Consider the following 16,025-nt stretch of genomic DNA (forward strand, 5'->3'; position numbering starts at 1 on the left):
AGGTCACGCAGGTAATGTTAATGGTGGGAGGGAGGTCACACAGGTAATGTGTACGGTGGGTGGGAGGTCACACAGGTAATGTGCACGGTGGGGGGTCACCGAGGTAATGTGCACGGTGGGTGGGAGGTCACGCAGGTAATGTGCACGGTGGGTGGGAGGTCACACAGGTAATGTGCACGGTGGGTGGGAGGTCACACAGGTAATGTGTACGGTGGGGGGGTCACCGAGGTAATGTGCACGGTGGGAGGGAGGTCACGCAGGTAATGTGCACGGTGGGTGGGAGGTCACGCAGGTAATGTGCACGGTGGGAGGTCACCCAGGTAATGTGCACGGTGGGAGGTCACGCAGGTAATGTGCACGGTGGGTGGGAAGTCACACAGGTAATGTGCACGGTGGGAGGGAGGTCACCGAGGTAATGTGCACGGTGGGTGGAAGGTCACGCAGGTAATGTGCACGGTGGGTGGGAGGTCACGCAGGTAATGTGCACGATGGGTGGGAGGTCACGCAGGTAATGTGCACGATGGGTGGGAGGTCACGCAGGTAATGTGCACGATGGGTGGGAGGTCACGCAGGTAATGTGCACGGTGGGTGGGAGGTCACGCAGGTAATGTGCACGGTGGGAGGGAGGTCACGCAGGTAATGTGCACGGTGGGAGGGAGGTCACGCAGGTAATGTGCACGATGGGTATACGTAAGAATCTTGTGCACTCTGGCCTCCTCCACCATCGATCCAACAGCTGACTGAGATACAGTTGCCTAGTGTCTCTTGCACCTTTCACTACTCTCACCTTAGTTTATGCCTTAGTGGTCGTTTTTTACAACGATCGCAAGTTTATTTCAGCAAGTATCATGTAGTGATTAGCTGAAAGTTCTTTATAACTAGAGAAGATGCGTAATGTCATTTTTATGGCGTGTAGAATGAATGACCGGCAGTAATATTTACAAGCAATGAATTGTTTACGTTTTTTTTTGTATTATTGTGTTTCTTTTCAATGATGGATTTTTGTTGTAATATGGTAGTGTGTATTAATGACGGGGGAGGTGTAAGTGTGTGTAATTATAATAGAGTGGGGATATTAGAGGTGCCAAGGGTCGCTTGTGAGGCTTCACTTGTTGTGAGTGTTGTCTGGGTGCCGCCAGCGGCCGCCGCAGTACCGCACTTCTCACACACAAGGTTACACGTTCCCTCCTCTCTCTCCCACCCTCTCTCTCTCTCTCTCTCTCTCCCTCGCTCACCACATTCGACTCACGGGTCCCGGTGTATTGTATTAATGGGCAAACTGTGATAAATCTTCTCTCCCGGGACCTGAACTTGAAGCAATTTATCGGAAAAGGATATAAAAACAAAAATGTCGGAGTGTGTGAGTGGTGGCGGGGTTGCCGATGCTGCCGCCGGCGGCGGCGGGGGAGCACAGGCTGACAGTTTGGTCAGACAAAGAACAGTACCTGACACTTGTGACCAGAACTGCTCACCAATGTACAATGGAGTGGTGGTCTCGGGTGAGAAGGGAAGGAGCCAGTGTTCCCTTCACCTGTGGTCCAAGAAAGCTCTCCTCAACCGAAAGGACATACCCAAACACTTGCAGTTCAACCCGTATATTGAGACAGGTTATAGGCCTCTCCTGTCAGCCTGGGGATGTCTCATGAGCCTATTTTACTTCCACAACGAGACTATCAACATCATCACTCACGGTAGGTACTTTGTGTATGTTAACGCCATACATTACCCACAGGCTAATATTTTTATTTCTACAAGGTATCAGGCTTAGCTGATATCAGTGACATACTATTATATAGAAAAATCTTTGTTATGCAGAGAATATCGGGCAAATTACATCAATTTTGCCCCAGGATGCGATCCACACCAGTCGACTAACACCCAGGTGCCCATTTTACCCATGGGTGAACAGGGACAAAAGATGTAAGGAAACACGTCCAGTGTTACCACCTTTGCCGGAAATCGAACCACGGACCCTCAGCATGAGAAGCGAGAGCTTTGCCTACCAGGCAAATGAGCCTGGTGAGTAAGACTCGTGAGTAACTCACTGGGGCTCTGTATTGCCGGCTACACAGGCCAAACATTATCCTAATTTACGCAGATGTTACATTGTCATATTCATCAGCCTCACACTGCTGTATTAACTTGTATACCTCATACACTGCTGTATTACCTTGTATACCTCATACACTGCTGTATTACATTGTATACCTCATACACTGCTGTATTACCTTGTATACCTCATACACTGCTGTATTGTATTCCGCATACATTGCTGTATTACCTTGTATACCTCATACACTGCAGTATTACATTGTATACCTGGTACTAGCCAGATTAAGATCAGTGATTTTTAATGATAACACTGCTACTTATTGTAGGCCGTGAGTCGTGGCTGGTAGCGTCGTGGCTGGTGGGGTCGTGAGTCGTGACCGGTGGAGTCGAGTCGTGTCGTGGCTGGTAGGGTCGTGACCGGTGGGGTCGTGAGTCGTGGCTGGTAGGGTCGTGAGTCGTGGCTAGTAGGGTCGTGAGTCGTGGCTGGTAGGGTCGTGAGTCGTGGCTGGTAGGGTCGTGACCGGTGGGGTCGTGAGCCGTGGCTGGTAGGGTCGTGAGTCGTGGCTGGTGGGGTAGCGAGTCGTGGCTGGTAGGGTCCTGACTTGTGGGGTCGTGAGTCGTGGCTGGTGGGTCATCCGACACTTTTCCTCCCTGAAGTGGGTAAGAGAGCATCTTGCAGTTACTGATAATGTGCTCTCTCTCAAGGAAGAGGGAGAATTACCTTGATACTCTTGAAAAAGTTAGCTGGAGCCACATCTCCCATTCCTTGGATCAGATTTGATTACCTCTCATTTTCCAGTGGTTATATGACCGTTACTGCTTCTGAGGTAGCCTGTGACTAGCAATTATATAATGAATGGGATCATATATTTAACCTTGGCTGGCGTCTGTGTGGCTAATGTGGTCTAGCCTTGCTATTTTTACCACAGACTATAAACCATGTATTGCTTTAAGCCGTATGAGCACCCATATGTCGCAGGAAAGCAATATACATTTCTAGTTGGTTGATAGGTTTTAACTTTAAAATTATTGACTGGGTGTGGGTGTCATTTAGACTGCTTGTCACCTGCTCACTACCAGCCAATCATACATTAATCCCTGAAATAGAGATTAAAGCAAACTGTGTGTGCAAGCTGAAATTTTATATATACACCCACACGTCTTGTTGACCATCACATAAAAATATATTTTGAAGTCACCATTGCAGAATTGGATATTTGTTAAACTGTTTTCGGTTAGGATACAATGCCAAGTCGTGTATTTAATATTAATGATTTTCTACAAATTGACGTAGAACCAATTTGTGGACTACCTATGACGTTTTACAGGGCAAAACCAAGACCAGTGTTTACCAAACTCTTGTTACATAAGTTTTAATCTTATATATTGGGGGAAAAGTGCTCTCGTGGATCGAGTCGTGGCTCACTGACAGGAAGCAGAGTGTGTCCATAAATGGGGTTAAATCCGAGTGGGGATCTGTAACAAGTGGCGTTCCACAGGGATCAGTTTTGGGCCCGTTGTTGTTTATAATATATATCAATGATCTTGAGGGAATTACTAGTGATATGAGCAAATTCGCCGATGACACAAAGATAGGTAGGATAATTGATTCAAACGTAGATGTTATGGAACTTCAGGAGGATTTAAACAAACTCTATTCTTGGTCAGAAAAGTGGCAGATGCAGTTCAATGTAGATAAATGCAAGGTTCTGAAGCTCGGGAGTGCCCATAACCCTAGTACTTATAAGTTAAATGATGTAGAACTTAGCCATACAGATTGCGAAAAGGACTTGGGGGTTATGGTGAGCAGCAACCTTAAACCAAGACAGCAATGCCTAAGCGTACGTAATAAGGCAAATAGATTACTGGGATTTATATCAAGAAGTGTAAGCAACAGAAGTCCAGAGGTCATACTGCAGCTTTATACATCATTAGTAAGGCCTCACCTAGATTATGCAGCTCAGTTCTGGTCTCCATATTACAGAATAGACATAAATTCGTTAGAAAACATTCAGCGTAGGATGACTAAATTAATACATAGCATTAGAAATCTTCCTTATGAAGAAAGATTGAAGACTCTTAAGTTACATTCACTTGTTAGACGAAGAATGAGGGGAGACCTGATCGAAGTGTATAAGTGGAAGATAGGTATTAATAAAGGGGATATTAATAAGGTCTTGAGGATGTCTCTCCAAGAGAGAACCCGCAGTAATGAATTTAAATTAGATAAGTTTAGATTTAGAAAGGACATAGGAAAGTATTGGTTTGGAAATAGGGTAGTTGATGAGTGGAACAGTCTACCTAGTTGGGTTATTGAGGCTGGGACTTTGGGTAGTTTCAAATTTAGGTTGGATAAGTACATGAGTGGGAGGGGTTGGATTTGAGTGGGACTTTCACATCAGAGCTTATTTCTTGGGTGGCATTGAAAATTGGGTTGGGCAAATGTTTTGTTAGTGGGATGAATTGTAAAGGACCTGCCTAGTATGGGCCAACAGGCCTCCTGCAGTGTGCCTCCTTATGTTCTCGTCTGAAAGTGTTTCCTCATGTGTTGGCGCATTTTTATTTTAATGTAGCTATTTATCTTCCGGTTCTGAACCATTTCACAATATATACGTACCTGTCAGCTTGGCGTCAGTGCTCTAGTGATCTCCCACAAGCTGCCGGACATGGGTACCAGAGCGTGCATTCCCCGCCCATTTGTCCCAGCAGGTTTGGGTTTCCATGGTAACTCGTCCGGCATCGAGTATTTAATCTCAAACTTTATTTATTCCATAAGTAGAGTTATCACACAAAATTCATAAGGCGAGTCATTTCTTTCTCGCATTATTTCGTTCGATGGAATTTAACTCCATGTATGAATTAAAAAGTTAGCAAGAGATAGTACATTGGTGCAGCATTATCCCCACCAAGACTAGCACTCAACACCATAGACACGTGCTCTTGAACGCGCGCGCGCGCGCGCACACACACACACACACACACACACACACACACACACACACACACACACACACACACACACACACACACACACACACACACACACACACACACACACACACACACACACACACACACACACACACACACACACACACACACACACACACACACACAGCTAGTGACGTCACTAGCCCCGGATTGTGTTATTCACATGTTAATCAACCTCACACCTCTTTACCATACATGCTAGCCATGTATTCTAAATTAAATCACACACACACACACACACGCAAATACAACAGGCCTAGTGTCTAATCGACATGTGCCTAGGACAAAATGGTAACTAACTCACACACTCACACACTCTTCTCACACACACACACACTCACACACACACACACTCACACACACACACTCACACACACACTCACACTCACTCACACATACACACACACACATACACACACACATACTGGAGTATGCAGCACCAGTTTGGAATCCACACCTAGTCAAGCACGTCAAGAAATTAGAGAAAGTGCAAAGGTTTGCAACAAGACTAGTCCCAGAGCTACGGGGATTGTCCTACGAAGAAAGGTTGAGGGAAATCGGCCTGACGACACTGGAGGCCAGGAGGGTCAGGGGAGACATGATAACGACATATAAAATACTGCGCGGAATAGACTAGGTGTACAAAGACGGGATGTTCCAGAGATGGGACACAGACACAAGAGGTCACAATTGGAAGTTGAAGACTCAGATGAATCACAGGGATGTTAGGAAGTATTTCTTCAGTCTTAGAGTAGTCAAGCCGTGGAATAGCCTAGAAAGTGAAGTAGTGGAGGCGGGAACCATACATAGTTTTAAGGGAGAGAGAGGACCTAGTAGCAATCAGTGAAGGGGCGGGGCCAGGAGCTATGAATCGACCCCTGCAACCACAAATAGGTGAGTACACACACACTCTCTCGCTCACACTCTTTCTCTCACACTCACACTCTCTCACTAGGCCAGTTTAGCAACCTGAAGGTCACCAGATAATTGCAGGGGATCACCTTCCCCTGAAATTTTGACTTAAATAGCGACGCTCTTCTTGCCGAATAAGGCAAGCGAAAATTTGTGTATGCAATAATTTCGCAAAAAATCATTCTGAACCTAATGAAAAAAAAAATTAATTGTGTATGTTTATTATTAAATTATTGTAAACTTGTCTAAAATATATTTAGTTGGAGTAGGCAAAATTAAATTGCGGTTGTAATAAGGTTAGGTAAGTTTTCTAAGGTTCTTTTGGTGCAAAATTATTAATTTTTACATTAACATAAATGAAAAAATATATCTTTAAACGTGTAAGAGAGTTTTAGAAAGAACTTTAATTTTAAATGAGTTCTTGCTAATTGATCAGTTTTACCTATTCGGCACGATATATATATATATAACACGGGATAACAGGTACATGTTGCTGCTTCTACTTACATTTAGGAAAACACACACACACACACACACACACACACACACACACACACACACACACACACACACACACACACAAACACAGCAGTCGAGTCGTAGAGCCAGAAATGAATATGCACAGATAAGGGAGGCCCGACGACAATATGAAAACGACATAGCAGCGAAAGCCAAATCTGACCCGAAACTGTTATACAGCCACATCAGGAGGAAAACAACAGTCAAGGACCAGGTAATCAGGCTAAGGAAGGAAGGAAGGAGGAGAGACAAGAAATGACCGTGAAGTATATGAGGAGCTCAACAAGAGATTCAAAGAAGTGTTCACAGAGGAGACAGAAGGGGCTCCAGAAAGACGGAGAGGTGGGGCACACCACCAAGTGCTGGACACAGTACACACAACCGAGGAAGAAATGAGGAGGCTTCTGAGTGAGCTAGATACCTCAAAGGCAATGGGGCCAGATAACATCTCCCCATGGGTCCTGAGAGAGGGAGCAGAGGTGCTATGTGTACCCCTAACAACAATATTCAATACATCTATCGAAACAGGGAGATTGCCTGAGGCATGGAAGACAGCAAATTTAGTCCCGATCTTTAAAAAAAGGAGACAGACATGAAGCACTAAACTACAGACCAGTGTCACTGACATGTATAGTATGCAAAGTCACGGAGAAGATTATCAGGAGAAGAGTGGTGGAACACCTAGAAAGGAATGATCTCATCAACAGCAGCCAACATGGTTTCAGGGATGGGAAATCCTGTGTCACAAACCTACTGGAGTTCTATGACATGGTGACAGCAGTAAGACAAGAGAGAGAGGGATGGGTGGATTGCATTTTCTTGGACTGCAAGAAGGCGTTTGACACGGTTCCACACAAGAGATTAGTGCAAAAACTGGAGGACCAAGCAGGGATAACAGGGAAGGCACTACAATGGATCAGGGAACACTTGTCAGGAAGACAGCAACGAGTCATCGTACGTGGCGAGGTATCAGAGTGGACACCTGTGACCAGCGGGGTCCCACAGGGGTCAGTCCTAGGACCAGTGTTGTTTCTGGTATTTGTGAACGACATGACGGAAGGAATAGACTCCGAAGTGTCCCTGTTTGCCGATGACGTGAAGCTGATGAGAAGAATTCATTCGATCGAAGACCAGGCAGAACTACAAAGGGATCTGGACAGGCTGCAGACCTGGTCCAGGAATTGGCTCCTGGAGTTCAACCCCACCAAGTGCAAAGTCATAAAGATTGAGGAAGGACAAAGAAGACCGCAGACGGAGTACAGTCTAGGGGGCCAGAGACTACAAACTTCACTCAAGGAAAAAGATCTTGGGGTGAGTATAACACCAGGCACATCTCCTGAAGCGCACATCAACCAAATAACTGCTGCAGCATATGGGCGCCTGGCAAACCTCAGAACAGCATTCCGACATCTTAATAAGGAGTCGTTCAGGACCCTGTACACCGTGTACGTTAGGCCCATATTGGAGTATGCGGCACCAGTTTGGAACCCACACCTAGCCAAGCATGTAAAGAAACTAGAGAAAGTGCAAAGGTTTGCCACAAGACTAGTCTCAGAGCTAAGAGGTATGTCCTACGAGGAGAGGTTAAGGGAAATCAACCTGACGACACTGGAGGACAGGAGAGATAGGGGGGACATGATAACGACTTACAAAATACTGAGAGGAATTGACAAGGTGGACAAAGACAGGATGTTCCAGAGACTGGACACAGCAACAAGGGGACACAGTTGGAAGCTGAAGACACAGATGAATCACAGGGATGTTAGGAAGTATTTCTTAAGCCACAGAGTAGTCAGGAAGTGGAATAGTTTGGGAAGAGATGTAGTGGAGACAGGATCCATACATAGCTTTAAGCAGAGATACGATAAAGCTCATGGTTCAGGGAGAGTAACCTAGTGGCGACCAGTGAAGAGGCGGGGCCAGGAGCTTGGACTCGACCCGTGCAACCTCAATTAGGTGAGTACACACATGTACGTATATATATATATATATATATATATATATATATATATATATATTATATATATATGTGGGGTCCACCTCTGGTGTAAATTGTGGGACCCATAGCCTCGGAGAAGTGGATAAAAAGGCTTCAAGGAGGAATATTTGGATTTCTTCCTGAAGCCGTTTGAATATTCCACTTCCCCTACCACCCCATCTTTTAAACTATTTTTTTTTTTTTACCAATAGGAATATTTTATTACATAATATGGCACAGAAGATTTAAGAGATTGTTAATATAAAGGTGGCATATACGGTACATGTTGTTACGTGTGTGTCACCGATTATAAGGCGAAAATCTCATCCAGCTCCTCAGAGCTGGGGCGTGTGCCCAAAATGCAGCAAGCATTACCCCTTTGAACAGCCGCACTGAGCCGCTGGAACAGAAAACTAGCTGCCCTGGGATCCCTAGTTACCCTGATGAGCCTTTTTCCCAGCTCCTTAAGGAAATTAGATGCACTCTTTCCCCATGAGCCAAGGGTCTCTGAGCCTATGGGAACAAACATGTAATGATGGGCAAGTTCTGCATATTTTCTAGACTTTTGGGACTCCCTGAAGCTGGCAGCTGCCCCTCCTTCCTCCCTGGTGTATTGGAGATAGGTATCAGCCAAGGTAGATGCACATGTATAGTCCCACACCACCTGCTTCCCATCTGTCCAAGCTTGAAGGGTGATACCATCTGGACGCTTCTGGCTGCCATCAGATCTGCATAGTTGGGGTGGCTCCCTTACTGCTGGGCATCCAGCTGTTGTGAGGCTCCTCTTGATAATGTTATTAACCTCCTCATGTCTTGCAATCTTTCCCTCGGATTTACGGCACACAAGACCATGGTACCCGAATCGGTCTGCTGCTTCACTGCCACAAATACACCTGTGTTCGGCGAGAATAGGGGCGGCAAGTCGAAGGGCAACACCAATGCGGATGGTCTGTGGGTCAAGGCGTGTGCCAAGGCTGGAGTTGGGAACAGCCAACAGAAAGTCCCCAGCATGAGGGGCTCTCACTGCCAGGAGGCGGGCTCTATCCTTCCCTGACACACTCTGAAGCATTGTTGAGGCAATATTTTCCACTATTGGACCATCCCAGTGCGATTGTTTGTAGTTGTTGGGGGGAGCAGGTCTGGTTTCAGAGCCCGTTAGATTATCCCAGATCATTGCTCCGTCAATGAATTTTTGGTCCTGGACTCCAATCTTGTCCCTAAGATGTTCAGGGAGAATCGCTGTTACAAGCTCTCTGGATGCAATACACGAGGACAGAAAAGCAGGTAACGCAATCTGTGATGACTTGCGGACACCAATGCCTCCTAGTCTGACTGGAAGTGTAGCTTGGTTCCACTGCCCGTCTTCTAGAGTAAGGTTAAGTACTTTCGTAAAATATATATATATATATATATGTCGTGCCGAATAGGCAGAACTTGCGATCTTGGCTTAAATAGCAACGTTCATCTTGCCATATAGGACAAGTGAAAATTTGTGTATGCAATAATTTCGCCAAAATCATTCTGAACCTAACGAAAAAAATATATTTCACTGTGTTTGTTTAGTATTAAATTACTGTAAACAAATCTAAAATATATTTAGTTGGGTTAGGTTAAAATAAATTGCTCTTGTTATAATAAGGTTAGGTAAGTTTTCTAAAATTCTTTTGGTGCATAATTAAAAATGTTTACATTAACATTAATGAAAAAATATATCTTTAAATGTATAAGAGAAAATTTCAGAGAGGACTTAATTTTAAATGAGTTCTTGCTAATTGACCAGTTTTACATATTCGGCACGACATAATATATATATATATATATATATATATATATATATATATATATATATATATATATATATATATATATATATATATATATATATATATATATATATATATATATATATATATATATATATATATATATATATATATGCAATAAGATCACAGTAAACAGGTGATTTCAGAATATGCAAAACAACCACTCTGAAAGAATAGAGAAATTCCAAGCGCTTTCGTGATAATGTGAGTAGTCACGAAAGCGCTTGGAATTTCTCTATTCTTTCAGAGTGGTTGTTTTGCATATATATATGTATATATATATATATATATATATATATATATATATATATATATATATATATATATATATATATATATATATATATATATATATATATATATATATTAATTGTTGGTTGCACAAAAACTGTATTTTCTTAAAAATTACGAAGTGTTAAACAAAATCAAGGTGTTGTCTTAAGTGACTACTGGTAGGTTCACTCTTAACAATCTCCTTGCTATTTGTTCCTACGACCAGTTGCTTCACCTCCCATATCCATATCTAAACTCTAAACCAGCATACCAAAGACATCCCTCCCAACACTTGCTTCTCACACCTCGCCTACCCATTTTCACCAACCACACTTCAAGCCAAACCAAGTCTTCCTCATGACCTGGACCAAGAATACTCCTATTTCCCCACAAACCCTCACACCAGCCATTACTGGAGACTAAGTAAGTAAGTTTATTCAGGTATACACAAATATAGTTACATAGAATTATCATACATAGCAGCATATGTGTAGAGAACCTAGGATAACCCAAAAAAGTCAGTGACACCCTCCTTCATCCCAAGAGGAAATTCCCCAGGAGCCCTTAATTAATAAACTCTATCCCTGGACCAACATCCTTCTCTCTCGTCCTCTCCGACACCTAGAAGGTACAGGATAAGCCAACAAGAGATTAACAGAATAATTTCAGAAAGAAAATCAGATATACAGTCATACCCCGCTCTACGTCTTTAATTGGTTCCAAAAGCCGTGGCGTTCACCTGGAGTTTACCTGGAAGGCATTCCGGGGATCTGCGCCGCCACAGATTCAAAAAAAGTTTGTGCTGCAAGATTCTATACGAGGCATAAGTACGGTTACACCTTGATTATGCTCCACTTCCTTAGATTACCTGCCCTCCCCCCCGTCTCATCTACGATTTTTTGATAGAACAGAACAGAGCAAGACGACTCATCTCTCTCCTGGACCCAGCCTGAACAGATCTGTCAGTTTAGCAGATTCTTAACACCGGAGGGATTTAGGTGGCCTTACCATTATGGATGCCAGTAATGTCAAGGTACCACAGCATACCAACCTTTTCAAGAATATCAGTTTATCTGAGAACATTTATTCCTAGGATGACTCGAGTCTGAAACATATTTGTACAGCATAGTTACATCAAAGGAATAGTTGCCCAAATACAATCGCAGGCCCATAGATGGCTTCAACTTCATCCTGTACCCTATTTGTATGTCTTATAACAGTAAAAATTCTTTACAATGAGCTGATGTAGGTAACAGCGTGTAAATAAGGTTAGTAACACTTAATCTAACCTTGTAAAACCCCGTGGAAAAAAAAACCGAGCACTTGAAAGCAGTAACATCCGCAGTGTGCTGCTAACTTGTGTTATACTATTAATGTAATTAACGTTACCCATCAAGTGGCAGTTCTAGGTCACCTTAAGTGGCTATGATGACATTTTAAACAGGGGAAAACTTTTTATGAAGCACTTTTCGCCCACTTTACATAACGTGGCTGTATAAAGTACTTGATAAGAAACCAGTGTACTGCTGCTGCTGCTGCTAGTGTGTCCATCGTGCCCCTGCTTTTCATGAGGAGTATCTTCTACCTTCTGGCAAATCTCTTACTTTGTGATAGTGATTTCAGTGTAGATTTGGGATCAATTCCTTCGGGATTTTCAAAATGTAAATTATGATGCATCTTTCTCGCCTACATTCAAAAGACAAGCGTTCCCAGTAGATTAAATGTTTGAATTTATTCGGGCAGTGAAAGTTCTCTTAAGTTTTCCAGCTCTGCAGCATCATTTGACTTGAAGGTGCCCTTAGTATGCAACCGTATTCCAGAGTAGAGAGAGAACAAATTATTTGAAGTGAAGCATCACTGACTCGGCATCTCTTGTTCTGAATTTTGTTGTCCAGCCTATCATTTTCCTTGCACTTGTGTTAGTAACATTATGATCTTTGAATAAAAGCTTCTGTCATTATCCCTCCAAGTGTCTTACACTGACCTTCCACTCTGAGGGATTAGTCTTGTACTCCAGTTGTATCCTGGAGTTTACCTGGAGAGAGTTCCGGGGGTCAACGCCCCCGCGGCCCGGTCTGTGACCAGGCCTCCTGGTGGATCAGAGCCTGATCAACCAGGCTGTTGCTGCCGGCTGCACGCAAACCAACGTACGAGCCACAGCCCGGCTGGTCAGGAACCGACTTTAGGTGCTTGTCCAGTGCCAGCTTGAAGACTGCTAGAGGTCTGTTGGTAATCCCCCTTATGTATGCTGGGAGGCAGTTGAACAGTCTCGGGCCCCTGACACTTATTGTATGGTCTCTTAACGTGCTAGTGACACCCCTGATTTTCATTGGGGGGATGTTGCATCGTCTGCCAAGTCTTTTGCTTTCGTAGTGAGTGATTTTCGTGTGCAAGTTCGGTACTAGTCCCTCTAGGATTTTCCAGGTGTATATAATCATGTATCTCTCCCTCCTGCGTTCCAGGGAATACAGGTTCAGGAACCTCAAGCGCTCCCAGTAATTTAGGTGTTTTATCTCCGTTATGCGCGCCGTGAAGGTTCTCTGTACATTTTCTAGGTCAGCAATTTCACCTGCCTTGAAAGGTGCTGTTAGTGTGCAGCAATATTCCAGTCTTCCATAGCGGAGGAATTAAAATTCGTTCTCACAGGACAATGTTATCTGTGGCCCACTGGAAGACTTTGTTTATATATGTTTGAAGGTTCTGCGATGTCATCAATGGACGCCATTCTCTTATAAATTCTAGTATCATCAAAGAATGATACGATGCTACGACTTGTCACTGTCCGTGTCAAATTATGGATGAGAAACATCAGTGGGGCGAGCACTGTGCCTTGAGGAACAGAACCTTTCACTGTAGCAGTCTCTCATTTCACTGTTTCATATTACTTTATAGTTTGTTAGTTAATTGTTTTATTATGCACCCCATACCCATCCTGTGGGCGGTAGACAAGAGATGAGAAGCGTATACTGATCCAGTGACTGGGCACCCATCTAATGGCAGCAAAGCGTATTACTTTGGTAAAGAACTACCTACATATTTCTGATCTGGTGACAGTCATGATGAGTTATTAATATAGACACGAATTCAGTCTCAGAATATTACATCTCGCATTAGTTTGAGAAGAATACGAGAAGAAATTTAATTGAACTTAATTGGCTTGAGACCGAGTGAGATTGACACAAGTCGTATCTATCCTCACTGTATCATGCAGTTGCATGTCAGTGGTGCAATAAACTAAATCAGCAGACTCTTAGAGGATGTCACTATTGCCTGGCTTTGGCTGGGTTACAAGTACCTCTGGTAGCATGTACCACCAGCTGCTTAAGTTTATTTAAAAACAATTTTACACAATGGATGATTACGATTGTTTTTCATAATAACATACTGTATGTATAAATTATGTAGGATAACCCAACAAGGTCAGTGACTTCCACTGGGGTCCTCGATGCAGATATAAGTAAATGTAAAAAAAAAAATTAATTGGGAGAAAACTCACTGACAAAGGTTCAGTAAATTTCAACGTACATTATCCACGATGGCATATTACCAGCCTTTCTGTAAAAATACCTTGATTTTGCCGATTTTCTAAATTCATTTTTTTAACACGCCAACCATCTTCTACCAATGGTGGATGACCAGAAAAAGAAGAAACGCTTTCATCATCACTCACACTGCCACTGTCTTGCCAAAGGCACGCCAGTTCTACTGTTCAGATACCCCTCTAAATTGCAAATATCCCCGCCCCTCAGAGTGCAAGCACTGTACTTCATACCTCCAGGATTCTAGGCCTGCTAACCGGTTTCCCTTAATTAATCCCTTCATAAATGTTACTTTGCTCACACACTAACAGCACGTCAAATCAGTGGCGTCGCTTGGGTTACTGTCACCCGGGGCGGCATCTTTTGGTGTCACCCCCATGAAATCCAAGGGCAGGGGGGGGGATGGAGGGAGTAAACTCCAGTTACGTCACTACTGCATGACTAATGTTTAGAAATGAGAACTTTTAAGGGCCATAAACCGAACAGGAGAATACTTCTCAACTTCATTAATAAAATAAATAATCGTAGTAATATTGAGGAAATAAACTCAAATACCACTTTGAGTACAGTCAACAGATCCTACATTTATTCATCTTCAACAATGCAAAAAACATAACTTGAAAAATAAAGAAACATTGCAATATCAACGAAACACTAGTTCCATTTTGACCTTAAGTACAGGTAACATCTCGGTAAATCTGATATTACATTTCCTTGCTTTCAATCCTGCAAAATCATCTATCACATCATCAAAATCAATGATTTTCCCTATATAGGCCTATTTGTACTCTGTAATCATATAATAGGCTACATAGAAACGAAGAATTTTTCTCTTATGTTGCTGCAGCACTGTTTTGTGCCTTAGTGTCACCTTCTTTAGAAGCTCTCTGGTGTCACCCCCTAAATGGTGTCACCCGGGGTGCCCCCCCCCACCTTTACGATGCCACCGAGTCAAATCATAAAACCCACTAGTCTCCATTCACTGTAACATGCTCACACAAGTTTGCTGGATTTCTAAGCCCCTCGCATACAAAACCTTTACCCCCTCCCAATCTTTCCTAGGGTGATCCCTACCCCGCCTTCCCTTCACTACAGATTTATACACCCTCTAAGTCATTCTGTTTTGCTTCATCCTCTGAATGTCCAAACTACCTTAACAAGCCCTTCTTCAGCCCTCTGGATAATACTTTTAGTAACCCCACACCTAATCTCCAAACTACGAATTCTCTGCATATCACACGTTGCCCTCAAACACATCACTGCCTTCAACCTCCTCGCTGCAACATTTACAACCCATGCTTCACAGCCATATAAGGGCGTTGGTACAACTGTACTCTCATACATTTCTTTTTGTCTACATGGATAACTTTTTTTTTTTTTGTCTCGACAAATGCCTCAATGCACCACCCACCTTTTCCCCCTCATCAATTCTGTTTTACCTCATCCTTCATAGACCGACCCCCCAACAAGTCCACTTTTAAATATCTAAATATTTTCACTTCCTCCATCCTCCCTCCTTCCAAGCTGATATCCAGTCCTTCATTACCTAACTAGTTTGTTACCCTCATCACCTTGCTCATGTTCTTTTTTAATTTTCATATTTTTTACATATCCTCCCAAATTTTCCTAACCTTTGTGACTTCTCTTCCGAATTTTCCAGGGGCACAGTCTCGTAGGCAGAAAGTAACAGTGACATCTCCCACTTTGTATTAGATTCAACACCTCTCCCCAACATCTAGCATTTCTAAGGACTACTTTTACTGGAAAATAATCTCTTCCCTGCATGCCCTAACCTGAGCCTCACTATTCACATAAAAGCTCTTAATTGCTTTCAGTAACCTTCCACCTATTCCATAAACTTGCAGCATCTGCCACATAGCTTTCCTATACACCCTATCACATGTCTTTTCTAAATGCATGTATGCAACAAAAACCTTA

The 16,025-nt window shown here is 43.2% G+C and overlaps 1 protein-coding gene across 3 annotated transcripts in view; it reads left to right on the top strand.

Moving 5' to 3' along the window:
* The first annotated feature begins 1,126 nt into the window (after positions 1-1,126).
* LOC128696502 (progestin and adipoQ receptor family member 4) overlaps positions 1,127-16,025 on the top strand; it is a 330,923-nt gene continuing 316,024 nt past the window's right edge. For 2 of the 3 annotated variants that reach the window (XM_070094743.1, XM_070094744.1), the window contains exon 1: positions 1,128-1,691. In XM_070094743.1, the coding sequence (XP_069950844.1) occupies positions 1,349-1,691 (343 nt within the window). In that variant the 5' untranslated portion in view covers positions 1,128-1,348. Of the gene's footprint in view, positions 1,692-16,025 lie in introns of all 3 variants that reach the window. The other variant, XM_053787773.2, reaches the window with a different exon arrangement.

The sequence above is a fragment of the Cherax quadricarinatus genome, chromosome 47 (genome assembly GCF_038502225.1).
Source record: "Cherax quadricarinatus isolate ZL_2023a chromosome 47, ASM3850222v1, whole genome shotgun sequence".
Classification (NCBI taxonomy): Eukaryota; Metazoa; Arthropoda; class Malacostraca; order Decapoda; family Parastacidae; genus Cherax; species Cherax quadricarinatus.